The sequence below is a fragment of the Amblyomma maculatum genome, chromosome 9 (genome assembly GCF_055883805.1).
Source record: "Amblyomma maculatum isolate TAMU_Amacu chromosome 9, ASM5588380v1, whole genome shotgun sequence".
NCBI lineage: Eukaryota > Metazoa > Arthropoda > Arachnida > Ixodida > Ixodidae > Amblyomma > Amblyomma maculatum.
In genome coordinates, this window is record NC_139352.1 from 5,674,426 (window position 1) to 5,698,843 (window position 24,418).

The 24,418-nt window shown below is 44.6% G+C and overlaps 1 protein-coding gene across 2 annotated transcripts in view; it reads right to left on the reverse strand.

The window, feature by feature from the left end:
- Nucleotides 1–24,418, reverse strand: part of LOC146178157 (histone-lysine N-methyltransferase SUV39H2-like) — a 126,377-nt gene that overhangs the window by 24,584 nt on the left and 77,375 nt on the right. For both annotated transcript variants that reach the window (XM_084577973.1, XM_084577974.1), the window contains 5 exons: nucleotides 23,853–23,977; nucleotides 21,230–21,377; nucleotides 10,157–10,399; nucleotides 7,389–7,622; nucleotides 4,329–4,430 (listed from right to left, as the gene is read on the reverse strand). In XM_084577973.1, the coding sequence (XP_084434099.1) occupies nucleotides 4,329–4,430; nucleotides 7,389–7,622; nucleotides 10,157–10,399; nucleotides 21,230–21,377; nucleotides 23,853–23,977 (852 nt within the window). The remainder of the gene's footprint in view (nucleotides 1–4,328; nucleotides 4,431–7,388; nucleotides 7,623–10,156; nucleotides 10,400–21,229; nucleotides 21,378–23,852; nucleotides 23,978–24,418) is intronic.

Sequence of the window (24,418 nt, forward strand, 5' to 3'; positions counted from 1 at the left end):
TGTTCGCTCCCCCCAAAATTTCCACTTTTGCTGCGCGCTGATCGGAAGAGATCACTGTTCTGAAGGTCAGAACTGTTATCTGCAGGATGACAACATCTTTTGGGAAGTATTACTTGCCGCCGGCAGCGCAGGGAGTCGTGTTTTCCGCTAGAGGACAGCCAGGGGTCGACCTCAGCGTACGTAGTTGACCTCGACTACTGGAAACTCAGCGAATACTGTATATAGAAAGCTAGAATTTGCTGCAATGTTGCATTTGTCCCTGTATTAAAATACAAATATTTCGAAAATTTTTTGTTTTATTTGTATAAAAAAAAAATTGATGCTTTTGTGTGTTTTTTAACCACAATTTTTTCTGATCGTTCTTTTTTTCGTCAGTTCTAAAATAAATATATGAATTGTCACAAATACCATTGTGAAGAGGAATTCCCCCCTACAATTTGATACCAGACACTCCTGTACCAAGCAAGTTTTCGTAAAGAAAAAAAAATATTAATGACACCACCCAAAAACCACCCCTTTTCCCGTGGACAGGAAAGTGTTAAACTATAATCCAGCGCTTGCGTGGCAGTCAAGTCATGCATGAAGATCAGGCACCTGAGGCTCCAACCGAAGTCCCTGCTGACACACTTTTTCTCAGCAAGAAGGTCAGTTTTCTGGCTAGCGATCAGCAAAGACGATGTAGAGACTAAACTGAATTACAATTTTCTCTCCGTGCGCAAATATAAATAGTATGTACTTATGTCTGCACAAAAATGGACTTTCATAGTTCTAGTGGTTTTAAGGCGAAAGCCTTTTATGGCCCATAAATCGCTGGCATGTCCGTGCGTTATCCACAGCAGCTGTCAATCATCTTCAAAAGGATTAGGATGGTTTCAGTACTGATAGTTAATCAACAATGTAGTATAGGTGTATGAGCATTAGTCAACGACAATTAATCAATCAATTATAATCAGTTAATTATCAAGCAAAATTAGTTATTTAGTCAATGATAACTACTAATTAGTCAATGACAATAAATTAGTGAGCTCTGAGACATCTGAAAGGCACGCATTGCGCATGCGCAGTGTCCTCGTGCACAAATCGGCACCTAGTAGCCATGATAACTGCACAAGTGCAATGACGTCACAATTGCACAATGGGCTTTCACCTCTGTGCACTTTAGATCGTCAAAGGGCGTCCTGAATTTTTTATGGCTGCATGATGAGCCCCATGATCGACACATTTAGTACAGATTTGGGCTAAACATATGTGTCCCACGAACACCCGTACCGAAACATCTCATTGGCATCTGTACTGGGCATGTTCGAATCTGACTTTCCAGCGTCCCAAATGTCCGGTCCAGATGCCGATCTATGTCCTGTAGAACACAAATTCCTTTGCATGGGGCCATCCCACTGACATCCACAATAAGCCCCGATGATTTCAGGATGTCCTACGGACCTTTGAACACTCATCTCCAGACATCAGTCTTACGTTCATCAGATTCTCAGGCTTTCAGGGGTGGAAGCAAGCTCGAGCATTTTGGAGCAGTAATAACACTATTTTGGAGAAGCTTTAGAGCAATAAAACCAGAGTTTTGGAGCACTTTAATTATGTTTTGGAGCATGTTTCTAAGGCTGCAATGCTTTTATTAATGACAATTTTTGCTTCCTGGCATATAAAAAGATGCAATTTGAGTACTTTTTATTCTATGTTCAATGCTTTGCTGAATACGTACATATCTCTGATAAGGCATGACAAACATCCAAAACATTTATGAATCTTTATAATAACACAGCTGACCTGACCAACAATTTGGAACAGACTAGCAGCAAATGGAATGTTTGCTTCTACACTTCATAACTGAATGTTAACTTTAAATAAAAGCTTTTCACTATTTTGACTTGATAGATTCAAAGATGAGTCTACCACTTTAATGCACTCCAGCACTGCCGCTAGTTTGGAGTTAACATCGATGAACAGCACATTTATGCTGATAAATTTCTGGGCAATCCTATCTATCCTCCCCTAAGGTCAATAGTACTTTCAGACAGCACTGAAGGGTATCCGTTTCCTCCTTCAGATTCTGTTCTTCATGGCCTTCTGCCAGTGGCTGCTCACATTATCGCTCGAGCTACAATGGGGCGTCCTTAATTTCAACACAATAGGCCCTGTATAGCTTTCTAACACCTTTGGGAACACTTTTAGTGACTGACACCTAACTGACACCTAACTGACACCTAATGTCACGTACATAGAGCATTCTTTTGCATTTAATTCCCGCTAATTGCTGGTGGCTCATTTTAAATTTACATGTGGACAAACATTCATTATACTCCACGACTTTCTAGTTTATGAAAATTTTACATATCCTAGGCTCCAGCACAAGATGAGTTATATACCTATGCTACTGGTGTGCTACCATCGTTTTGACTATGACGGTCTCTATATTGTGTGCATGCAACACGCAACATGTCATCACCCTGCTGCAGTTATCACAGTTATTTAATCAAACTGCACAAACCGCATTTTTTTTTGTAAGCCCATTGTGTGGCAAATCGTGTTGCACTAAATTCGATGGCAGAACATCGAGGCAGCCGGTTTGGTGCAGCTTTGGAGCAAATGAAACAGCACTTCCACCCCTCGGCTTTGCCATGCATGGTTAGGTATGGCTGCTTGGTGTCCATGGTGTCACAAAGTACACCGAACGCCTGCTTTGCATATGTGGAGTAGTTTGCATTCGAAAGCCAAATCCCTAAAAGCATTTGACTGTGACTTCCATTCAAACGGACAATGGCTTATTAAAATTTTTGTGAAGCCAATTCTACTGTCATTTAATGACTTATGCCATTTGCTGCGTATGTTGTTAAAACTTTCGGCATGACGAAGGTCAAACACCCAGAACACCCACTGCCTTTGCCATGTAAGTGTGGTTGCTTGCTAAATCTCCCTGACCTGATGAAAGAGAGGGGGAGATCACTCCTTAGAGAGAGAGGGAAATTGCTGAAAGATAGGGGTATGGCAAGAGCAGAGGAATGCTCAACCGGCAGGTGGCTACTGTGGAAGGGGGCGGTTAGGACGAGGGGTCAACGAGTGCACCACATGAGGGTAGTTTCACACCAGAATGAAGAACTACATGACTAACCCAAAGCTAGAATGGCTTTCGCTGACTCATGCACTAAGCTGGTAAGCCCAACTCTGCAAATGTTTTTTCTTCAATCGTTCCCAAACCATGAAATATTTCTTTGGTCTATGCAATGGGCGGCCTGTATTTTACAGTCTCTCAGGCTCTTTGAGGTTGGCCACCTGCAGTGATCTCCAAGCATCATTTACTGAGGGTGTTGTAGTGCAAGCAAGTTTAGAAAAATTATGGGCTACAAATATCTCGGTTTAGTTTGCTTTATAAAGTAATATTCCAAAGTGATTCGGAAGGATTGTGCTGTAGTAGAGAACATAGGTTGGCTTAAAAAAAAAAATATGGTCTTTTTTTTTCTTGTTTTCGGAACGATATTTTCAGTAATGAAGACGTTCATTAATGAGACTATATAGCACTACGTCTTGGCTAGTGGTTATTTTTGTTGTTCTGTGGAGGTACAAAACGTCTAAAACAAAGGCTTTAACATACCATATTTGAGATGTCATATCGGCAGGGTTATCACTTGCATATTATACTAATAGTAGTGGTCATTCTGTGTCCCCCTTCCAGTAGTAGTGAAGGCATGTCATCCATATTACGAAAAGCCACAAATGAATGTCCATTCTGGACATCCAGTAAAATTTTAAGAAGTCACATTGGCATAACCGTCACACATTCAGGAGATGTTTCAAATGTCCAGACACAGCCCACAGCTATCCTCATATAGTACAATAAGAATGTCCAATGCTGGTGGCTGTGACTGGCTCGCACAGAAGCCTGTGCATTTGCTGAGGTCACATTCTTTGTTTTCTTCTTGGCCTACCTGGATAGCATTCTACACCAAGGAGGTCATAAAAGATATTAAAGTGCTGAGAATTGTTTTCATAAAGGATAAGCATTAAATAAAAAAGATTACAAGGGTTCAACGCTGCTGAACCAAATATTGAGCGAAAGCATTAGCTGCGGGTGACCGAGCGTTCTCTTTTTCCTCTTCCTCAGCCCACATATAAAGCCCGGCTTTACCAAGCCGTATGAATGTGCCTAAGTAGCCTATAGGGGTCCACATGGGGTGTGACGTCACAGCGTCACGTGAGTAAGACGTACGTGGCTACCGTCGCGCTATGCTGAAGGCTCGAAACATAGAGTAGTATTGCTTTCGCAATAAAAAAGAACTAAGGATAAAAAATGAGACCATGAGCCTATTGAGACTTACTTGGCCCAGGTACTCCATGACGAATGCACCTTTGTTCATGCGCTGATCTGTCCTGACTCCCCAGCCACGTCCATTTGTTGTCCTGAATATGGTCAGTGGTATCTACAAGAGGAAAATGAGTCCGGTGTTCAGCCTGAGTAAACTAATGGGAAACCCAGCAGATTTCAGTTTTGTGACCTGTAGGCTGAGCAATGCTATTGCTCATTTAACTGTTTTAGAATGTGCCGAAGCGAACGCAATCCAGCTTGCAATCCAGTCTCAATAAGTCATTTTGCCATATGCAAGAAACTAGCTTTGATAGATCACAAAACTGAAATCTGCTTGGTTTCCCAATAAATTACTATCTGCTGTCTCTGAAACACTTGTGCAAAGAGTGAAAGCAGGAAGAGTGTACAAAGGGATGTCTGCAAAACCAATTAAACCTGTAGTGGTCCCATACACACACCGTGTAGCCCATAACTTGAAGAAGGTAGCCACAAAACTCAAGGTTCCTGTGGTATTCTCCACTCCACGCAAGCTTGGTAGCTTGAGTCAGAAAACGTTCAAAGAGAAGAAAGCATTTCCTGGGTGCAACAAGAAGCATAGAAAGCCTTATGTTGCATGCACAGAGGGAGTAGTCTACAGCATAACTCTCATTTTCAGGAAGGTATACATCGGCCAAACAGGCCGATGTATTAATGATAGGCTATGGGGGCACAAGAACTTTTTAAGGACTGGCATCGGCTTCAACCTTCCCTTACACTGCAGAAAATGCAGTGATGGCACGTGTCAAGCACTTTTGTATGGTACGACCGTCTTGAAGAGATGCAATGACGTGATCGCCTGACAGCTCATTGAATCCTGTCACATGGAAAAAACTGGGTCTAGCTACGTGAGTTCGGTCACATTAATGCTGCACAAGAATGAATACACCTTTCTTGATAGATTTGGAAGATTATAGCTCATGTCAAGATAACTGCCCATCACCTGCAGCATATATTCTGTGTGTTTGCATGAAATAAAGTATTGTTGAAAGTGTAGCACCGTACTGTGCTTCTTTTCTGTGTGTCATCTTTTAACGCTGCAAATCCTTTTAATAACTATGAACCAACAAGCCTAGCTTGGAGTTTTGCTAGAACTAGCTAAGTTTAGTTAGAAATTAAGTTTATTAAAATACACCTTGAAAGCTGGAATAACTATGAATGTATTGTATAAACAAACCGGAAGACTGAATATTCTATTGGAAGGTCTGTTACAACAAGCCCACGTGAGGTTCCCCAAATCAAGCTACCAGAAGTATCAAACATAACTAGCAGCTCTGCATTCACCCTGTGGGACATGTGATGGTGCGATTTAAAGCCCAATAAATCTCGCAGGACTGCAGTAAGAACTATTTAGGACACTGAGAGGTGTTTTTCATTTTACTGCTTCCCCCTTCCCAATGTTAACTGCAGACAACCTGCTGTCCATCTTGCTCTAGGTGCTTCAGAAGTGCTTTGCAGGGCAGCCACTGTCTTCTCTCGTTATCTCGCTCCGCCTGCCCCATCTTTGGCCTAAAATTCAAGAGTTCTAAAATTTTAAGGATACAACAACATAACAATAAGGAGTCTTATCATAAACATTAAGAAACCTTTTACTCTTACTTAGCTTTACTTTGCTGTCCACTCATGTCAGACTTTCTGCCCCATTCTCCCAATCATGAGCAGGCACTCTAGACTACTTAGTCAAAAAGTTTGCTTGCATAAGACGGGAGCAAGGCTAGGGAAATGAAAACATGCAAAAAAAAAGTGCAAATTCGGGTAAGAACAGTCAGAAAGTGCATCTTAAAAGATTTATCCAGCTCTGTGCCACATTGCTTCAATTTTTACCTGTCTTCTCCCTAGGTTATCCCTATGGTTGCTGTGTAGCATATTGCATAGGCTCAATCCGAGTACAAGGAATTTAAGGAGAGCATTAAAATTTATAGAGTTTCAAGGGCCTCAACAACTTGCGCAAAACCTGTCTGTGCTGCTCTGTTGACAGCCAACTCGCTCCCTAGAATGCTTGCTGTGCATGTGACAGTGAGCACTCGCTCCTTTTCCCATTGTTGGCTTGACTAGTCGTACTTACCACTGCTTCCTATCTTTTAAATAGGCAGCAAAGCGTCTTGCACTATGCAATAAACCATTGTGAAAGAAGCACAAACACACCGCAATGACAATGTTCCAAAATGGGCAATGCAGCACTCGCTCAAAGAAAGAAAAAAAAGAATGTGACCTCTACTGTTTGAAATGCAGATTTTCTGTGCCCTATAGAGGAAACCCACAAGCAAGCATTAAATGGCTGACCCAATGACAGTTTGCAATGCTGAATGAAAAGCTCTTCTCGACATTTTTCACCTTCAGCGGATCTTTTTTTACCTCCAAGTGCTAACTAGTAGCCAGGCCATTGCAGGCACGTGGCTCCGGTCTCTCCTCTTTCCACCACTCTCATCATCCATAAAGGGCGCTGCTACAAGCAATAGGCAGAGTGAATATCAGTGACATCACAGACACAGGGCTGCCTGCAGGAATTGTCACACCTGACGTCACATAATGAGAAAGACAAAATACAAACCAGCTCTGAATTTTGGCATAACAATAAAAACAGCCATTGTTAAAGAGTTCATTAAAATGTGAGAAACTAGAAAAACATCCGGCATGGCCGTTTAAATTCGTCATTAATTCATTCTTTCCGACTCTTTTGCACAGTTTGAATGAAAAATATAACAATATCCATCGCAGATGATAAAAAAAAAATTCAGAAAGTATCTTGCCATAATCTCTTGTGTATGTGTTGTGTTTGGGAGTAACTAACCAACTCGCCCGCACGCAAGTACTACTGAACGAAAAAAGAGCACTACATTCTCCAAGAAGGACGAGAACAGCCCGCGAAGAGGTGGCAAGAAGATACAGCGGAAGAGGTATCAGGTGAAGAAGATCCAGAGTGAGTGGATTAATGACAGGGTGGAGAGAGTTTATCAAAAAGGCAGCCCCACGTAAATTTAGGAGAAGGCTGTAAATAAAAGGCACTTTGCACTCCATCAAGCAAGAGAAGTCTTACCTTGCAGCCCCGCTGGACGACACGATTGGGGCAGCTGACGTCGCACTTGCAAAGACGGTTGCACTCAAAGATGGGGCTTCCGAAAGGGACACAGAGGGTGCCATTGGCAGTGTATGAAAACTTGATCTCATTGAATGCAGGGCAGCAGCCTTTGCGACCCAGGTAACAGTCGTCGCAGCTGCAACCCATCTTGGGGTCATCAGGGAACTCCACGCCTGGTCCCGGCAAAAAGTCCTACATCAAGAATTGCGTACCATTTGTGGCCTGCTTTGCTGTATAAATGAGATGGCTAAACGTATCAACTAGCCATAACGCAATTGTAAGACTTCTTAAGACAGTTCATGTAATGTCAGCATTATGGCAACTTTCCAACCACACAGCATTTGAACATGGTGACGGTCATGCCTTGCGGCAAGAAGAATGCCGCAGTGCTGGCTGAGAGCAGACCTTGAGCCCCCTGGTCGTCTAATGTCACAGCTGAGCCAAAGCACTAGACCATATGAAGAGGCCTCAAGGCGTGACGTTGTCACAGAGACGTCCCGGTGCAGGAGTCAGCAGTCACTTTCTTTGTGTAGGCAAAAAATGGAGCCATCCGCATCGGGCGTGGTGCAGTTGGTTGTGCCGCAGGACACCAGATGGGGAGGTGGTATCTGTTTGCACAAGGTCCTTGTGGTCAGATAAAGGCAAAAACAATGAGCAGCTGCCTTAGATTAGGTCGAGTACATCCCTTTGGCGATAGATTGGCTTCCTGGCTAAAATTACATTTCTGCACGGAAGATTCATCAGTTTGTTTGCACCTTTTAAAATGCTTAGTTGCTCTCCAATCACACAAAGAACAATGCAAGAATCAACAGCAGTTCATCCACATTGTGACACGCTCTTAGCACCCGGAAAGATAAAAAAACAGCTGCAAGTAACCTTCAGCACTCGTGGTGGGCCATTGAGTGCAGCGTCTGGAAGGCAGCGCCACAAATGGCAAGCAATACAATACTAATGTATAATTTTCATCTATTTCCACATTTAGAAGCTTCAACTAGAGTTTCAATACTGGTATTAGAAAGTTAATAAACATCACTGAGATCTTGGCGAAGTCACCAAGGTTAATTCACAAATTACCTTAATTTTCTTCCTGCAGGTTGCTCAGAACATGACAAGCACACAAAATATCACCTTAAAAGCCACCATGAGCAAGCAGAATGAGATACACACTTAGGCAAACACAAATTTTTGCGGAAAGAGCAAGACAAACACCTAGCTCAGCAAAGTGAATGCAGTCTTTGCTTGAAGAATGAAAAGGACATCTATGTACTTCCTAAAGGCAAGACAACAAAAAGAGAGTATTCTTATCCCTGTGGGCCCGCATGTATGCATTACCAGTAGAGTGATACCTCAGCTGCTGTCAAGCAGAATAGAGCAAGTTAACTTGGCAGTCCACCCGATTAAGTTCCCAGGCACAGAGAAGCCGCATTTGACTTATGCAAAGTAATTGTATGACTCAAGTTTTCAGTAATTTTCCCTGAAGAATGAAGTATTCAGAGAAAACAGGACACAAGTAACAAGGTTCTTTGAGTGAAACAGCTGCTTCTTGCGGTCTACAATGCCATCCTCCGCTTTGCGTTCACTATAAATCAGCCTGAAAGTTGAAAAATACAGACAACTAGTTTCCCTCCAAGCTTCGCGCTGTCATGGCTTCATTTAATCCAAACATATGCCCCCCCCAGAAGTGCTGTTTCCGCCAAATATAGAAGCAGACTGCCTGAAAAACTTTACTGGGAGATTAGGGAAGGGGATGTGTAAGCGGGACCCCAGTCCAGGACGCCAGCGGCTGCTGCTGCAGCATGCACTTGTGTTACAAGGATTCTTTGGGCCTCGAATCCAGACCTGGAAAGGACAGCCTCCTGCCCTTCAATAGCTGGCACTGCGTTTGGGTCATCAGGTGCATTGTTTGGACAGGTCCAGAATGGGGGGAAAGCCTGCCTTCTCTCTGCAGAGTTTGCATTCAAGGTCACAGGACCCAGGGGTGTATTAGGTTTAAATGAGTATGTCTCTGTTTATAGGTGCCTCCATCTAACCTCCTACATTTGGTTGAGCCCCTTGGCAGCGGGTGGATATTTTTTGAGAGAGTCTGTATTCTCTACGCGTATGTAATGCCCTCGGGCCTTTAAGGGGAAAAAAAAAAATAAATGAAATGAAATGAAATGTTGTCGTGGGGGATGGAAGAGTAGAGTCCCTAGGGAAGACAGATCGTGTAGCGTCGTGTGCGCATTAGTTCCCTTCCATGCCTTCATGCCCCTGTGTCTAAACAAGACATTTCTGTTTGTCGAGCCGGCCATGACATTGCAGTATTATGGCATCCGGGTGGCTAAGGATGCTTTTTTGTGATGATGGGAATCTGTAAAATAGATACTGACAACAGCAACTGTAACCTAGGTAAAATTTGGCAGCTGCAAATGTTAAACAGCAGGATGCTCTAACTTGCTGCTCTTGAAATAACTAAAAATATCGCTGAGCAGAGTGTTTTAACAAGTTTGTTGCCTGTGCCCTTTTCATTAATGAATAGAACATGTCACACCAGAATGAAATTCTCCAATGTTCTCCATCTCATGCCACTTTTTGATACACTCGCACCAATCTGGTCTCACGTACAGTCATAAAAGGTAAAAACTCGGACAGCAGAGTACAGAGCAGAGAAATGCACGACCAGTGCGCTTACTGCTGCTTTTGAAGTACACCATGTTGGTGACGAAGCTGCGGAAACCAAATTATACCTTGATGTAGACGAAACCAGGCGGCGGTGCTTCTTGATCTACGTGGTTTTCTACACGCAGCAGTTGCTTGGTTCGGTCATTGTTGTATGTGCCGGAGGCCACCTGGATGTAGAACTCCCAAGTGCGGATCGTCGTTGCCAACTCCTGCCTCGCCTCGACAAACCGACAAAATGACTCCCATGACCCAAAAGCCTTCAACACACGCACCATCTGCGCAGACCGATTCGGCGACAGTTTCAGGACCTGCAATGTGGAACCAGAGAAACTTGTGTTGCTCCTGTGCAAAGTCAAAAGGGAAGACACACAATTTACCTCCAAAACATCATAAAAAATAATGATACATTTCCTTTATTGAGAAAATCTTCACATCTGTCTCTGACATGTTGCCGATCGCAGAGAAGTATTTCCTTACCAATGCCAGACTGTAATTAATTCTGACTGAGGTCCTTATCAGCACAGGGCTTTTTCTGGACATGTTCTGGACATGTCCAATTTGGTGGTGCAAGGTTAGGACATTTCGGTCTTAATGCAAAAGCATTTCTTGCCTCATGAGTAATGTGGACACAGCACGTCACCGGTATGTGTTAGCAGAGCGTGTCCACATGAACTGTCCATCATTGACCAGAAGAAAAAAGATGCAGCTGCCAGGATTCAAACCAATTTTTCATTGCCCAGGCAAGCGTGCAAACCGCAACTGCGCAGACTTCCCGAGAACTATTCTGTACTTCCCCCTCTCCAGTGCAAGCACACCGGAGGGCGCTAAAGGAAAAGATAATAGTGACAGCAAGAAAATAAAATAAAAATGAACAAAAATTTTATAAAGCTGTCCTCGAGTGTGGGTTAGTGTAGGTTGAAAACAAGACTGAATCTTCCGTTACACGTGTGGCGCCACCTAGCGAGGTTAACACTAAACACCGCAGCACTGCGGACTCTTGCAGTTCTCACCAAGGAGCTGCAAATGAGTCTCCAGTCTTGAATTAGCATCAAATTGTCGACATTGTAGGCTGCGAATTTCAATGCAAAATCATTGAAAGTAAAAATAAAGTTAGAGACGCGAGTAAATTAATGAAACACCGAATGAGCTTGTAATGAAACTAGACAAGCAGCTCGCAATGCTTTTGCATTTCCTGACACAGGAGACTTAGGTGCACTCCTGTAAACTTATTCTTTCTAGTTTGGTAGGCTTTTTTTCCAGCGTTTACTTCCAAACCCAGGTTTCTTCCTTTTTTTTAGTGACACAATTGGTACTCCCATGCAACCAAAGGACACTCGGAGTTCATCTAGTCTAAGGGTGTGGGCACAATGTAGTATTGTCTTTGTTGTCATGGAGTTAAACATCAGGTTCTTCTCATCAAAAAAAAATCTCTCCTCTGTTGATTCAGCCAGACCATATAAATTACAGAACACAGAGTTTATTTACATATATCTATACAACTTCAACACAGAACTCGCTCTCGGTCAGGATGCAGCCTCTCCACTCAACACTCGAGTTCAATATCTCGTCTTCTCTGCCTGCCGTATCCTTCGGAGCTTTTTGTTCCCCTCGAGAACCTCCTTTCCTTGGTCGCATTCTTTTCTCTTGTTGCATCTCAATCATCTCCTCCGGAGCCTTGTTGATTCCTCAACTCCAGGCCCACCTTTCCCAGCCGTGCTTTCATCGCTATCGCTCCCTGTAGCCAGCTGCTCAGAAAGCCGCAGCTGTTGCACAGGCCGCTGGCCTCTCTGAGGATGGTTAGAGGAGGATCAGGGATCCCTCCAAGCGCGGTGCTTTTCTGGAGCCAACTTCACGCCTTTTCTGCTGGCCACCTGTTCAGCGCAATAGTACTGCCAACCCCGCCCTCACCCCCCACCCCCGTTAAAACTGCCGCCACTGCACACAAAATACACACTAGTGGTCCCTCCATACGCACTCTGGGACGATACAACCGTGCACACATCAGGAAGTGTCCGCGATGAACATCAAAAATGGTTCAGAAGACTTTAATGCCACCGGACCAGTGTTGGAAAAGAAAGTATACATAAATTAACTGTGTGCAAATGCAAAAAGTAGGCTTTGGGGGAAAAGAACAATGCACGAAACAACGAACAAGTTCGACAGGGTTTCAACGATGGGTAAACAGGTTTTATTGTGCACAAGCATGGCTTTGAATTATTTAGCTGTGTGCTTAGCTTTATGATACTGTCACGGAGACAGTGATGAGATTGTGTGTTATGCAAATGAATATTTATCGCTCTCCTCGTTAGACGCAATGTTACACACGAAACCGTGATTATAGTGTATTAGAATACTCTCTAGTGGTGCGAGTGGTGAGGCGCAGGCAAGCCATTTTCAAGCGGATGCCAAAAGATGGCGCCCTGCAACTTTCCATCGGCACTAGAACAGCTGGAATTTCGAAAATTTCAATGTTATCTTGCGTTTTTGGCCTCATTATTCAGCGCCAGTACGTTCTGATGACCGAAGATCATCTTTGCAGTATCTTTGCAGTATCTGTCAGCCAAACTCCAACTTGCAAAGTAATTTTTTTGCATGAAATGGCACCACAAAGTAACAGGCAATCAGTATGGCATGCACAGCAAATTGTTTGCGCGTCCATTATTGTGCACTGAAGATCAAGACCCGTGAGAAAAGTCATTTACAGCATGTACCAACAACCATTTATTATTCACAAGCTTTCAAAAGTAAACCGTTGTACAAGTACTTGCTGTAGGGCTAGTTGGTTCATGATATGCGTTGGAATGGTGCAAGAACACGATCACAGGAAAGAAGACTGATAGAAAGAGTGCCTCTTCTCCATCCATCTTCTTTCCTGTGATCGTGTCCTTACGCTGTTCCAATCAATAGAAGTAAACTTTTAAGCTAAATTTTGTGCTGCAGTTTTAGCTTACATACGCTTTATTGAACTCAATGCGCATGTTATTTCCTCTTTACTGACAAGGTACGATTTTGGTGTTTTTAATATGTAATAATTATAAAAACGACATCACTGCCATGTACGCACAAGATATCACAGAAAAATTTTATTTAATCTTACTGCACTGCAGAAATGATGACTAGAAATAATAGTGGAGGTTAAACTTTATTTAAACCTGGTTATAACGAGCGAAAGAGCCCGCCACAGTGGCTCAGTTGTCAAGACGCTCGGCCACTGAACCAGAATGCCCGGGTTCGAACCCGACCGGTTCGAATCCGCTCCATGCCGATGGCCTTTTTTTTCAGCGTGAAAGCCCCACATGCGGACTAGCTAAATCACCACCGAATCGATTAAGTCACAGCTTGACCTTGCGAGGCCTTTAAAACCATTTGCCGATATCCGGCACGTGTGCCCACTCAAAGCCATGAGGAGAAGACTAGATGGGGCCGCAAGAAAAGCTGAAGGTACTTCGCCGACAAATGGCAAACTCGGGGGTTGCAGCCCAAAAAAGCAAAGCTTCCGCTCTTAGAAAAATTCCACAAGTTCCCTGCCTATTGAATTAGCACCTACTCAATTCAAGGTGCTTTGACGCCTGCCACCTAAGCTCGATTAATGCTTTTGGTGAAGAAATGCGGATAATTTGTTAGGTAAAGTGCAGTTATTTCAGCAGCTATTTTTGACCCATTTGCATGCAGCCATTTCCTGCCGACTAACATGCTGCCGCACGGCCATTTTCTTGGGGACTGCGGGGCTGCGGTATCGCTGCAGCCGCGCCTTTAAACTAGCTGTGATTTGCTAGCATTTCGGCGCTGAAAAGTATCACTAAATACTTTTTTACCTCACGATTGTGTAACAGCAATTTCATTTGCATGGTCACAGAGTTAAAATTGATGAATTAATTATGAGATTCAATTTGACATTCACATTAAGTTTGTTGGCACTCAGCAGGCAGTTATGCTAATGCTGCCATCTTGGTACCCTACAGACTAGAAACATTTTCGAACAATCATAATCATTACTCGTATGTGTGTGCCTCTTCTATGTTTTGTCGTCTATTCAGCTGCATGTTTCATCACACCAAGAAATTCTCGCTGTGTGCTCAACTAAGTTGCAGAGCTAACTTAGGTAAGCTTTGTTGTTTTATCTATGCACACCGCTGCATTAGAACTGTCTTTTTATGCTTGTAATATGTAGCACCTATAAAACTGCTGCGCCTGCATGACACCACATCATGCATCGATCTGTTCGAATTCTGCACATACATTACTGCACACACCAATATATATATATATATATATATAAACAGGAACATAACAAGTCTGCTTTCATAAGGTACACGAGGTTCAGGTTCCCAAAGAGACACTGGTTATGCATCAAACTATGGTGCTCCAGACATTTCGACCACCGATTTCGAAATTTTCTACCACAAGCGCCTTTTGTTTTGTCCCCATCAAAAAGTGCCCATCGTGGCCAGGATTGAACCCGCCTCCTTAGGCTCAGCAGCCGAGTGCTCCAACAACTGGCCTAAGGCTGTCGGCACAATACAGCTTTGCTCATTCTTTAAATTTGAGTAAATTTTAGCAAAGAAGCCAGCTCTCACAGCTTGTGCAGCCAGAAGACGAGTATATTTTATTTAGAAACTTTCTGTGCATCTAAAGCACCACGTATCTGTTTAGGCCGGTGTCATGGGATGTAAGGAAATCATATTTATTTTGATGCAACTAGGGCAGATACTTAACAGATGTAAATACCAATTCGCATACTGCTGCCATCATGCTTACACTCCCGTAAGAGAACAGTAGAAGAAAGCCAAAGATGAAAGATTGATGACCGAAAACGCATGTTTCGCCTAAACATCCTTCAGCCCACAGTTTGCAATCCGACTACATCTAACGTCATTGAGAAAAATTAACAAGTTTACATCTTTATTAAGCCAATGAAATATATTAAGCATGTTTGCCTTACACAAAGACACTACAAAGACGCAAAAAGCACCAACAGAGGTGATGGTTACTATGTACTCTGAATCAGAGCTACCTGTGGCTAAGCAGCCAAAGTTAGGCAGGTCACTCCTCGCTATTGCAGGATGCCTGTGGATAGAAAGAAAGGGGTGGTCAAGGATCAGGCTCACGAGAGAGAGTCCCTGCCTGCTCCCAGTCTCTTTGTTCCTCATTTTACTTCTGCGAGGCACCCATAATCTTAGCCATGGAAGAGAGGTCGTCAACTTTAACAAAAATGTGTTACAGTGAACAGGAAACCAGAGAAGCCATCTTTGGTGACACAGTTTAGGCTGCTTCGATTGGTCCTGCAGCACGTCATCATTGGGCGAGTGAAATGGGAAAGCAAAAGACCAGGAAAATTAAGTTGAGGGCAATTTATTATTTGCTTGGATTTCTGTAATTCTCTTTGATTCAGTATCTGTATGTCATAAAGAACACTTTTTCCTTCCATAAATTTTCAAAATTGTGAGACCGACGCACAGAGTTTGGTGAAGTGTTAAACGTCATTAACTCTTGGTTCGGTTGGTCTCTGAGGGAAAGGAAGGCACAGTATCTGTTTCACTTCACAGTGGACACTTACAATTAACAATGAATGGCATGATATTGCAGGTACATATGCCATCGGTTTGAATCCCAATCGCATAGTAGCCTCCAACCTGACTAGCAGATGGATGCTTGATGAAAAGCGAAACAAGGAACGGCTACATGACAATTTCGATATGAAATCAAGTATTTTTTTCAATAGTTTTTCTCAACAATGAGCTACAGCAATGGCTCAATATAGAACTTCGTACACAAAATGCAAAACTGGAGCATGTTTTAAGATACCTCTCACCTGGCTACCACCATAGACTCGAAATGAGCATTTCTAGACAATAAAATAATCCCTAAATATTACTACTTTGCATGCGCAAATGTGCTGCGATACCTGACAAATGGGCGAGGGGGAACCCTCACACCCAGCTTTATCAAATGTGATGCAACGGCCTCTCATAAATTATTTTCTTTCTACACGGTGCGGTCACTGATGTTAACGCTGGCGATTGTAATGAGCTGCAGGTTCTGCGCTTAGTTTAAACTATTTTCTCATGAAGCAGCAGCAATTTTCTGAAGATATGCAACAGTGCTCGCACAATCGGAAAGTGCAGTCAAAAACCAGGAGTCTCCCGAGCAAACTGGGAGCAGGCAGGTACGGCGAACCATCTCTAAACACAGCAAACAATTCAGCATATTTATCCCTGATAAGCAGAAGGTGGAATGAGAGCCTGTGTGGTACTTGAACTCGGAACTACAGGATTGTTGGCAGGTGCGGCTCGCCGCTAGTCGGCGAGGCCACACATTGAGTATAGAAGGTGCTACCATCTGCCTACGACTGCTAGCATTGCAACTGGTTAAGCATGATCAAGTACTGTGTGTGCATAATGAGCCACAGTAAACTGCACAGATGTGGCAGTACTTAGGCATATGCATCAACCTATATTTAGTGCCAACTTCATTTTCTACAATGAGGGCTGCGACTTGGAGGGCTGAACTAAGTCAACTATAAGCCAGCTTATACGCTGAAGTTGCTGTGAACAAATCAAATGAAGCACAAAGAATGAAAAGCAAAAAAAAAAAAAAAAAGAAATGCCCATTTTTCACAGCATTGAGGATTTCTGGATGGATTCAGTGTGAAGCAGCAACTGTGACAATGGCAGTGGGGTGGCATGTTGCGCGTCCACACTATAGGAGCCGCCACCGTCGTAACGATGCCAGCGTACCAGAGGCAGAGGCAAAACGCAGGTTGCACTGGGCCTAAAAAAAATATATTTTCCTAACCTACAGGAGCATAGCGCACAATACAGTTATGCTTGCAGGTTAATTTTGAAACAAGCCCCACACAGTTAAAAGCACTTAGTTGCAAAAAAATTATCTGCCCACGTGATATATACCCTGTAGAGATTGCCAGGCAGGGGCGACCGCGGCCACATTTATTTGAGGAGAAGCTGAAGAGGTGACGACGGCAGCGTCCGGCCGAGGCGAAGGTCGCGAGCGTTCCTAAGCTCTCGTGCCAGCGCTGCTTCCTTCTCTTCGGCACGTGCCGGATGCATGCCACGTGAGTCGCTACAGGGCTCCTCCCCTAGACGATTGGTCGAAAAAAAAAAAAAGAAAAGAAACTCGCAGTCTAAGTAAAAGGCACTGCTCTAAAAAAAACTATCAAGAAGGCTATACACATAAGTACATGTTAAGTTCGTGTCCAAGTCGTAGTCCAAGGGGCAAGCAGGTTTCATCAATGGCTGTTCAGGAGGTCGCGGCTGAGTAAAACGTAGCGGTAGAGGAAGCAGGACTGTTGAGGAGCATGCGGCAGCACCTTGAATCCTCCGCTTGTCAGAACTGTTGTTGTGACTGGAAAAGTTAAGACGCTGCGCGTGTATCCAAGATCTGATGCAATTGAGCAGGCTGTGTCTCTCATGGAAGTTTGGTACGCTGAGTCGCTTCTGCCTGCTGCGAAGGTCGGCTGACAAAGACTGATTTTGAACGGGGCGGGCTTGTTGTGGTAACTTCACCAGGGTGTCGGTGGTGCATGTGACGGCGCTGAAGGCAGGCTGTGTGCTCACAACAAACTGGCCGAATGGATGCTGCAAAGCACAGCGGCGAGCCAGTTTTGGGGAGGGAACGTGACGAAGAGCTATGTACCGTCCTACGCTTGCAGCACGAGAGGGCAAAATTAACCGTGATGAAGACAGTGGCTGTGGGCTGCGATGTACGTACGCACGGGTCACTTGCGGTAGGCATAAGCTGTCATGTTGTTGCTGCCTGATAGGGGCTTGGAAAAGCGGGAGGTGCACAACAAATGCAAAATGAGTGGCCATAGGCTCTGTGACACGAACCAGAGATGTTGCGTCGCATAGCGCGTGGTGTTCGAGCGAGGTGGCTGCGGAGCCCACTGATGCGCAATCGCGATGGAGGGCGATTGGAAACAATGAGCAGGACGCTTGGTGCGAGAAATCGAGGCACGTGCTGAAGTCCGGTGCTGCTGCCTCACACGACTCGCATGCCAGCACTTGAATGACGGCAAAGCTTGCCACTTGTATAATGGGAGTATAAGTGACGGCACAGGAGGATAGAACAGCTGAGGCTGCGCTTACTGTGTCGTAGACGATAGATATGTGTGGGAGAGTAGCCGGGCTGGATGCACTAGGCAGGAGTGGCAGGGAGCTGACCAGAGACAGCTGCGGCGTGCTGTTCCCAAAGGATGAAGCCGTAGACAAGAGTGATGCTGGTGAGGTTGCGGATGCTGGCGGCGGCGAAAGCGGGTCTACCGCGTCGTAGAACGGCAGCGGGCAGTAGCTTTCGCTGAAGTACGCCAGGACAGCAGCACGCAGCTCATCGTATGGCCAGCAACTCGAGGCAGGGCAGGCAAGCCGGCAGAGGATGTCAGGTGGTAAGATTTCGGAGAGGACTGCGTGCTTGAACTGCTGAATGGTGATGCAGTTCTGGTACTTCGCAGCCTCCAGTTGAGCGAACCACCCGCCGACGCCTGCAGGCCAGAACATCGGAAGCGGCGGGTCGAAAACCGGGCCTTGCCAATATGCCATCGAAGCTGAAGAGGTGACGACGGCAGCGTCCAGCCGAGGCGAAGGTCGCGAGCGTTCCTAAGCTCTCGTACCGGCGCTGCTTCCTTCTCTTCGGCACGTGCCGAACGCGTGCCACGCGACTCGCTACAACCCCTCCTCTAATCCATTTGAATCGTCGGCGGAGAGCGCGGCGGCAGGCGCGGGCGGCCACCACAAGCTGCCGCGTACCGTTAGGAAGTTGTTTGAAAGTGAGAAGTGAAAGAGAAGCAACTTGATGGGCTAGCATTGTGTAAAGAACCTGTGCAACAGAGCCGGCTACTAAGGATTGTGTGAGTTCTGCAGTTCCTGCTTACCAGAGATATTTATCACACTGCATCTAAATAGTTATCGAAACCGTTACAACCGATAGCGACACTGTTAGCTATCTTAGACCGTTGACAGTTGCTACTTGAAGCCGTTGCGACGGAACATTCAAGAGTGCTTTATTGTGCTTTCGTTAGGCGAGTTCTTTTGTATGCTTCTTTAATGAAATTGTAACACGATTAGAATAAAAATGCGGTCGTGCTGCAGTTTCGTCAGGTCTCTTTGCACATAGGTTTAGCCACCGCTGGCATGATACTCATGCGCTAACGCATCATTTTTGTACATGCCATCTCAAGACATGTTTTGTTTGAATAGAATAAAGTATGCAGTTCATGCCGAATAATGTGTGTTGCTGCCTGGCTAGCATGCGACCGCTTTCCAGGGTGCGCTGCACGCCAAGGCGCATTTTGCTAGTTTTACTAACATGCCTGAGGTGCTACGAGATTAGAACCGATACGCATGAGATGTGCGTGTTCAACAAAATATGCAGAAGCGCTGGGTGAGAGCCACACAAGACAAAAAGTATCAAAAATGAGCAGCAGCAGTACAAATGTGGTAGGCGCTCCCAACGTACCCGCTGCAATAAGGGATTGGATTAACTTGTTGCGGCAAGAGTGGCTTGCGGAATTTCGAAGCAGACATCAATGCATTTCAATTGCTGGTAAAATCTGAGGTTTTTACCGCTCATACACATTGATAATAACTTTTTCAGTGCTAATAATGACAAAATATAGCAATTTAATGCATTACATATCTTGTTCTACTCAGGTGGATACGAATGCATTTTCGCAATCCCAGTGTTTACCACCGAAAAAATAGGGGCCGCAGGTGTCGCCAGCCATTTTTTAACCCCATTGCTTCTATGGGAGTGTCACCCCATTGAGAATGGTGCCAAAGAAAACACAGGCCTTTTGCTTGCCATTTCATGCAGAAAAAAAAACTTATTGCAGTGATGATTGTCAGGTACCTTTTTTATGGTGCAAGGGCACCTTCAGCTGGAGAACACTATAGGACAAAGTATTTATTGTCAAGACGTTTCCCAGGCATTCCAACCCAAAGAAGCTGGACACCACACCAGGAGAAATGACAGAAGAAAGCATGCATCAGTTAACAGCGTATTCAAATTACTTTGTGTGGTGGCATGCAGGGCCAGTAAAACTTCAATAAAAACAATTTCCCATGGCCCTGGAAAACATTACTAGGGGCGTCAAATGAAATGCAAACAGTGGAGCGCGTGGAAAAAGGTCCAGCTTAGCCAGTCTGCCTGTCGTCGTCAGAGATAGGCATGCTCATTTGGTTTGCGATAGTTTTGCTTTCGTTTTGCATTCATTTTCTTCTTTTCCCACTGGAGCGCCACGTTCGTTCTTTCCAGAGAGCGTGGCGTGTGCAGCATAGTTTTGATGGCAACAACGTCGTTTCATTTGACGCCGATCGTACCATCTGAAATTCATTTCCTAAAACACAAACAAAACCTCTACGCTGAAGCACAGCTTTGCAAGCACGCAAATTTACTTGCAGCTGAAGCAGTTTCCGGCAAGCTGCAATGCTGGACAGATGCATTTCAATGAACATTCTCAACACCTGTAAAGCAGAGTCTTGAGTGCGCACAATCTGCTGAAGTGCCACAAAGAGAACGCTTTCACCCCTTAGTGTCTTTGCGCTACACGACTAGCGACAGGGGTGTGGGCCACATGCGGGCAGCCCTCCAGTGGCTGTGCAGGCAAACTGCACAGTTGCAGTCACACCCCATCCATCTTACAAACCTTGTACATCTCAGGTGTGCCATTGATCTGCTGTGGCCTCCTAAACATGTCTCAGAGAGGCGTCTCTCATAGCCTGAGTTGTTTTTGAACCCCACAAACCAAACCAAACCTCCTCAACACATCACTACTGGCTGTTGTAGCTTCCATGTTCATGTCGTCTCCAGTGGCATGGTTGAGCGTTTGCAACACCTCAAATGCAGTCCATGACTCACAATGCATTTTGACAAGAAAATTTCGGCATACCGAAATCTGCACCAACTCTGATTGTCTGCATCATGACAAAGCACGAGCAGCACGCACAAAGCTGGTTGAGACTGTGAAGGGAAGTACAAGAAAAGGTAGACTTGCGCAAGGGAAGGACCAGAGTGATGAAGTGTAAGAGTGGATAGCGCCGGTTGGAGCTAGTCTGTTTTACAGCACACCATGATGATATTTGGATGCTCATAGAAAGCAAGCAAGCAAAAAGCATGCAAAGCACCTCTTTTCTCATCTCGGCAATTTCTTGTTTCCTGATGAAGCCGTTGTCTGGCACTTTGAAACCACACAGTCTGCTCAGTACTGCAACGTCTGGGTCATCGGCCTTGCAGACAATACGAAGAGCCCTCTCGACGATTTTGCTTCTGTAACTGCGCCACCAAAAAGTGAAACAGGGGAACCAAGAAAAAAAAGAAACAATTTCATCAGTTCTTTAACGCAAGTCACTATATAACAAGGCAGTTGAAAAACAGTGAACAGGGCTCTGGGTGCACCTTCAAGACACAACGAAGGATAGAAATTCTCGCTTTTTCACTGAACTCCAGCAGAGGCCTTCAAATGCTGCCAGGATTGTCTCGGCAGTACGTGATATTTACACACACACACACACAAAAAACGTAATTGTCTCAAGAGTTGCCCCATGCATATGCAATATGCTGTACCAGTAAGTGCAAAAAAGCCTTGGCTTCAGTGAAATATTAACACTATCAGCTCAAAGTGGCGGCAAGCAGGTGCCAAGAGTAGTCCCTCCCATATCAGCTGAAGGTTGCGGCAAGCAGGTGCTAAGAGTAGTCTCTCTTATTGACATGACCGAGAGCTTCCATACTACTGCCAAGAAATAGATCACTGCCGTTCAAAAAATGAAAAAAGACTGCTGCTGCTCAAGTGACCCGACTTTTGTACAAGAACAGACGTGAATGCTGTTAACAGAACGATCTCCCGCTATCACCAGATTATATGATTTCATGGTCATCCAGTTCCAGCTTGCACACAGCTCCTTGCCACACGTGCTTTGCAGAACACCTCTCATGAAACACCTGTGAAATTATTGCAGTCCTCTGGCAAGTTGTCTGCTGAAAGCAGATGCACTTGCCTCAGAGCAAACTTCACTTACTGCGCGTACGAACTGCCAGTCGCATCGACGTTTCCGAGATGATTAGCACCAGGAGGCTGCTGAGTTAGGCAAAATGTGTGCTAACACATGGGCTGTCAAGATTTTTATGCATGTGGATGATTAAACATGACAGAGTCTACTCAGATGCTTTAATGAAACTTCCACAGACTTCAGCCTCACTCTTGAGATACCACTTGGACAATATCAGGTTTTTAGACTTATTTCTCATCTTTTACGACAATAGTCACGTTTGCTGGAGATATGCTCCTCGCACTAAGAAAGACCCAATGCCTTGTACCTCGTAATATATTAACTGGTGACAAGGAGTGTGGCCAATATTTGCCTCGGTAATGCCTTGCGAAGAGGCTGCCCACATATTCTACAAAACAGTTTCCGTTAACAGGTTTGCAGTGAGTAGGTTACCCTGAACATTACTATCAAGCAAGCTTAATTTGCAGCACATGCCTCACAACAAAGATGCATCGTGTCAGGAAGCAGGAGCTGCCATAATGCCATGCATAGCCAAAACCTCACAGAATGTCAAAAGCAAGTTGCCTTGAAATATAGCGGCAATGTTACTTTTTCAGTGCCCACAAAAATGTTATGCGCCTCTATCTCTACAACTAAGAGCCCAAAAATATTCAGCTTCCTTGGTCCAAGGACTTGGTCTAATGTTATCCTGTGCACCAAGAAGCTCCTTGCCCTAGGACTTCGAAATGTAACTGGATAACTAATACAAGACTACCTTGCAAGCCAATTGAGTGCAACTCTTGGCACTACCTGACGTCGCTTGCTGCAACAGCTTAAATAGCCCCCAACCACAGGCCAACACAAACGCCAGACAGCACTCTTACCAGTCATGAATGGCCGTCTACAAAATGCACCCCATTTCCCGCCTACCACACTGAATGAAGGAAAGTGTGAGTCAAGGCACTGGATAGCACGGACAGCAAATTACTAAAGTCTGCGACACTGACACAGCTCACTAACCTGACTCGAAAGCTACCACCACAATTGACCAAGCACTAGATACAGCCGCGACTGCATGACCCGTCACAACTGCCACTACCTTTGAAGCAAAGGAAGCAGTCATAACTGGCAATCATCTCCAGCCCCTCGGCTAACACTACATAAGCCATCACAGACTCACAGGCAGCATGTCAAAACTCAGTGAGCATCCTCAGACCTCACAACACCACCTTATCCAAAGTCATGCTAGTATGGACCACTGACCAAAAGTTCCTTCCTGAGAACCACGTGCTGTCGAGAGCAGAGCAGGGTATGACAACCTGGCTGAGCCCTGTTACACTGCCCAGTTTTGGAGGCCATGTATGAGTACTACAAATGCTGCAAACTCAAATGAACCGTGCTGTGGCACTGAACCTAATACCCGACATATATTGATTATGGCCCCATCACGACTACCGAGCTTTCATATACAAGGAGTGCCTGCGAAATGTGTCATCTAATCTGACTCTTGTAGTTCCATCTATTCTCCACTCTCGTTCCAACTCTGTTTGTAATCGGTTATCATCTGCGCACCTTAGACGACTTTCAGAAAGAGGCTTCCCGCAGAAATCAAGTTTTTGCCACCTGCCACAGTGACAAGTGAGGGCTTCACACAGAACCGTCCAACACCGGCCAGTTTTTTGCTTCCATGGCCCTTGCAATGATACCGCATTAAAAAGGAATGAATTGTGCGAAAGGTGTTACAGAAGAGGTAACTACGAACCTTGAGTTTGTCCGAATGCAACAGTCCAGAACTAGAGACATGCAATTTTGCACGCTTTCCTCATTCTCCCAAGAGTTGAAGTTGCTGCTCCAGTTCTTCCATTTTATGAGAAATGTTGAACTGTCCTGAAAAATGAAAAACTCCAATCAGGTTTTTAAAACCATGCAGATTCACGAGCAAGAAAGGCATTTTATTTATCGTGGTGAAACAAGTTTTGTGAGGAAAGTTAGTTGAAGATATTACTAGTCTGAGAAGTACAGACACCATATTTTAGATCCATTTTTCTTGTTAACAATACACAATTCATTACTGTACATGGATCACCACATGGTTTTGCCTACTGCAGCTGAATCACTTATAACTGAATTTTTCTTTCTCAGATGTCTCATTTTCGGTATCAGCATCCGAGCAATCGCTAAGACATCAAAGTGAGATCTAGGCCACGTGATACATTAAAAAAAAAAAAAAAAAGCACCATATAACCTTTGGTTCTTCACACAAAATTCCTGTTCTTGAGGCAGGCTGTGTTAACATTGCAGTGAATTTAAATGATGGAGGAGCAATTA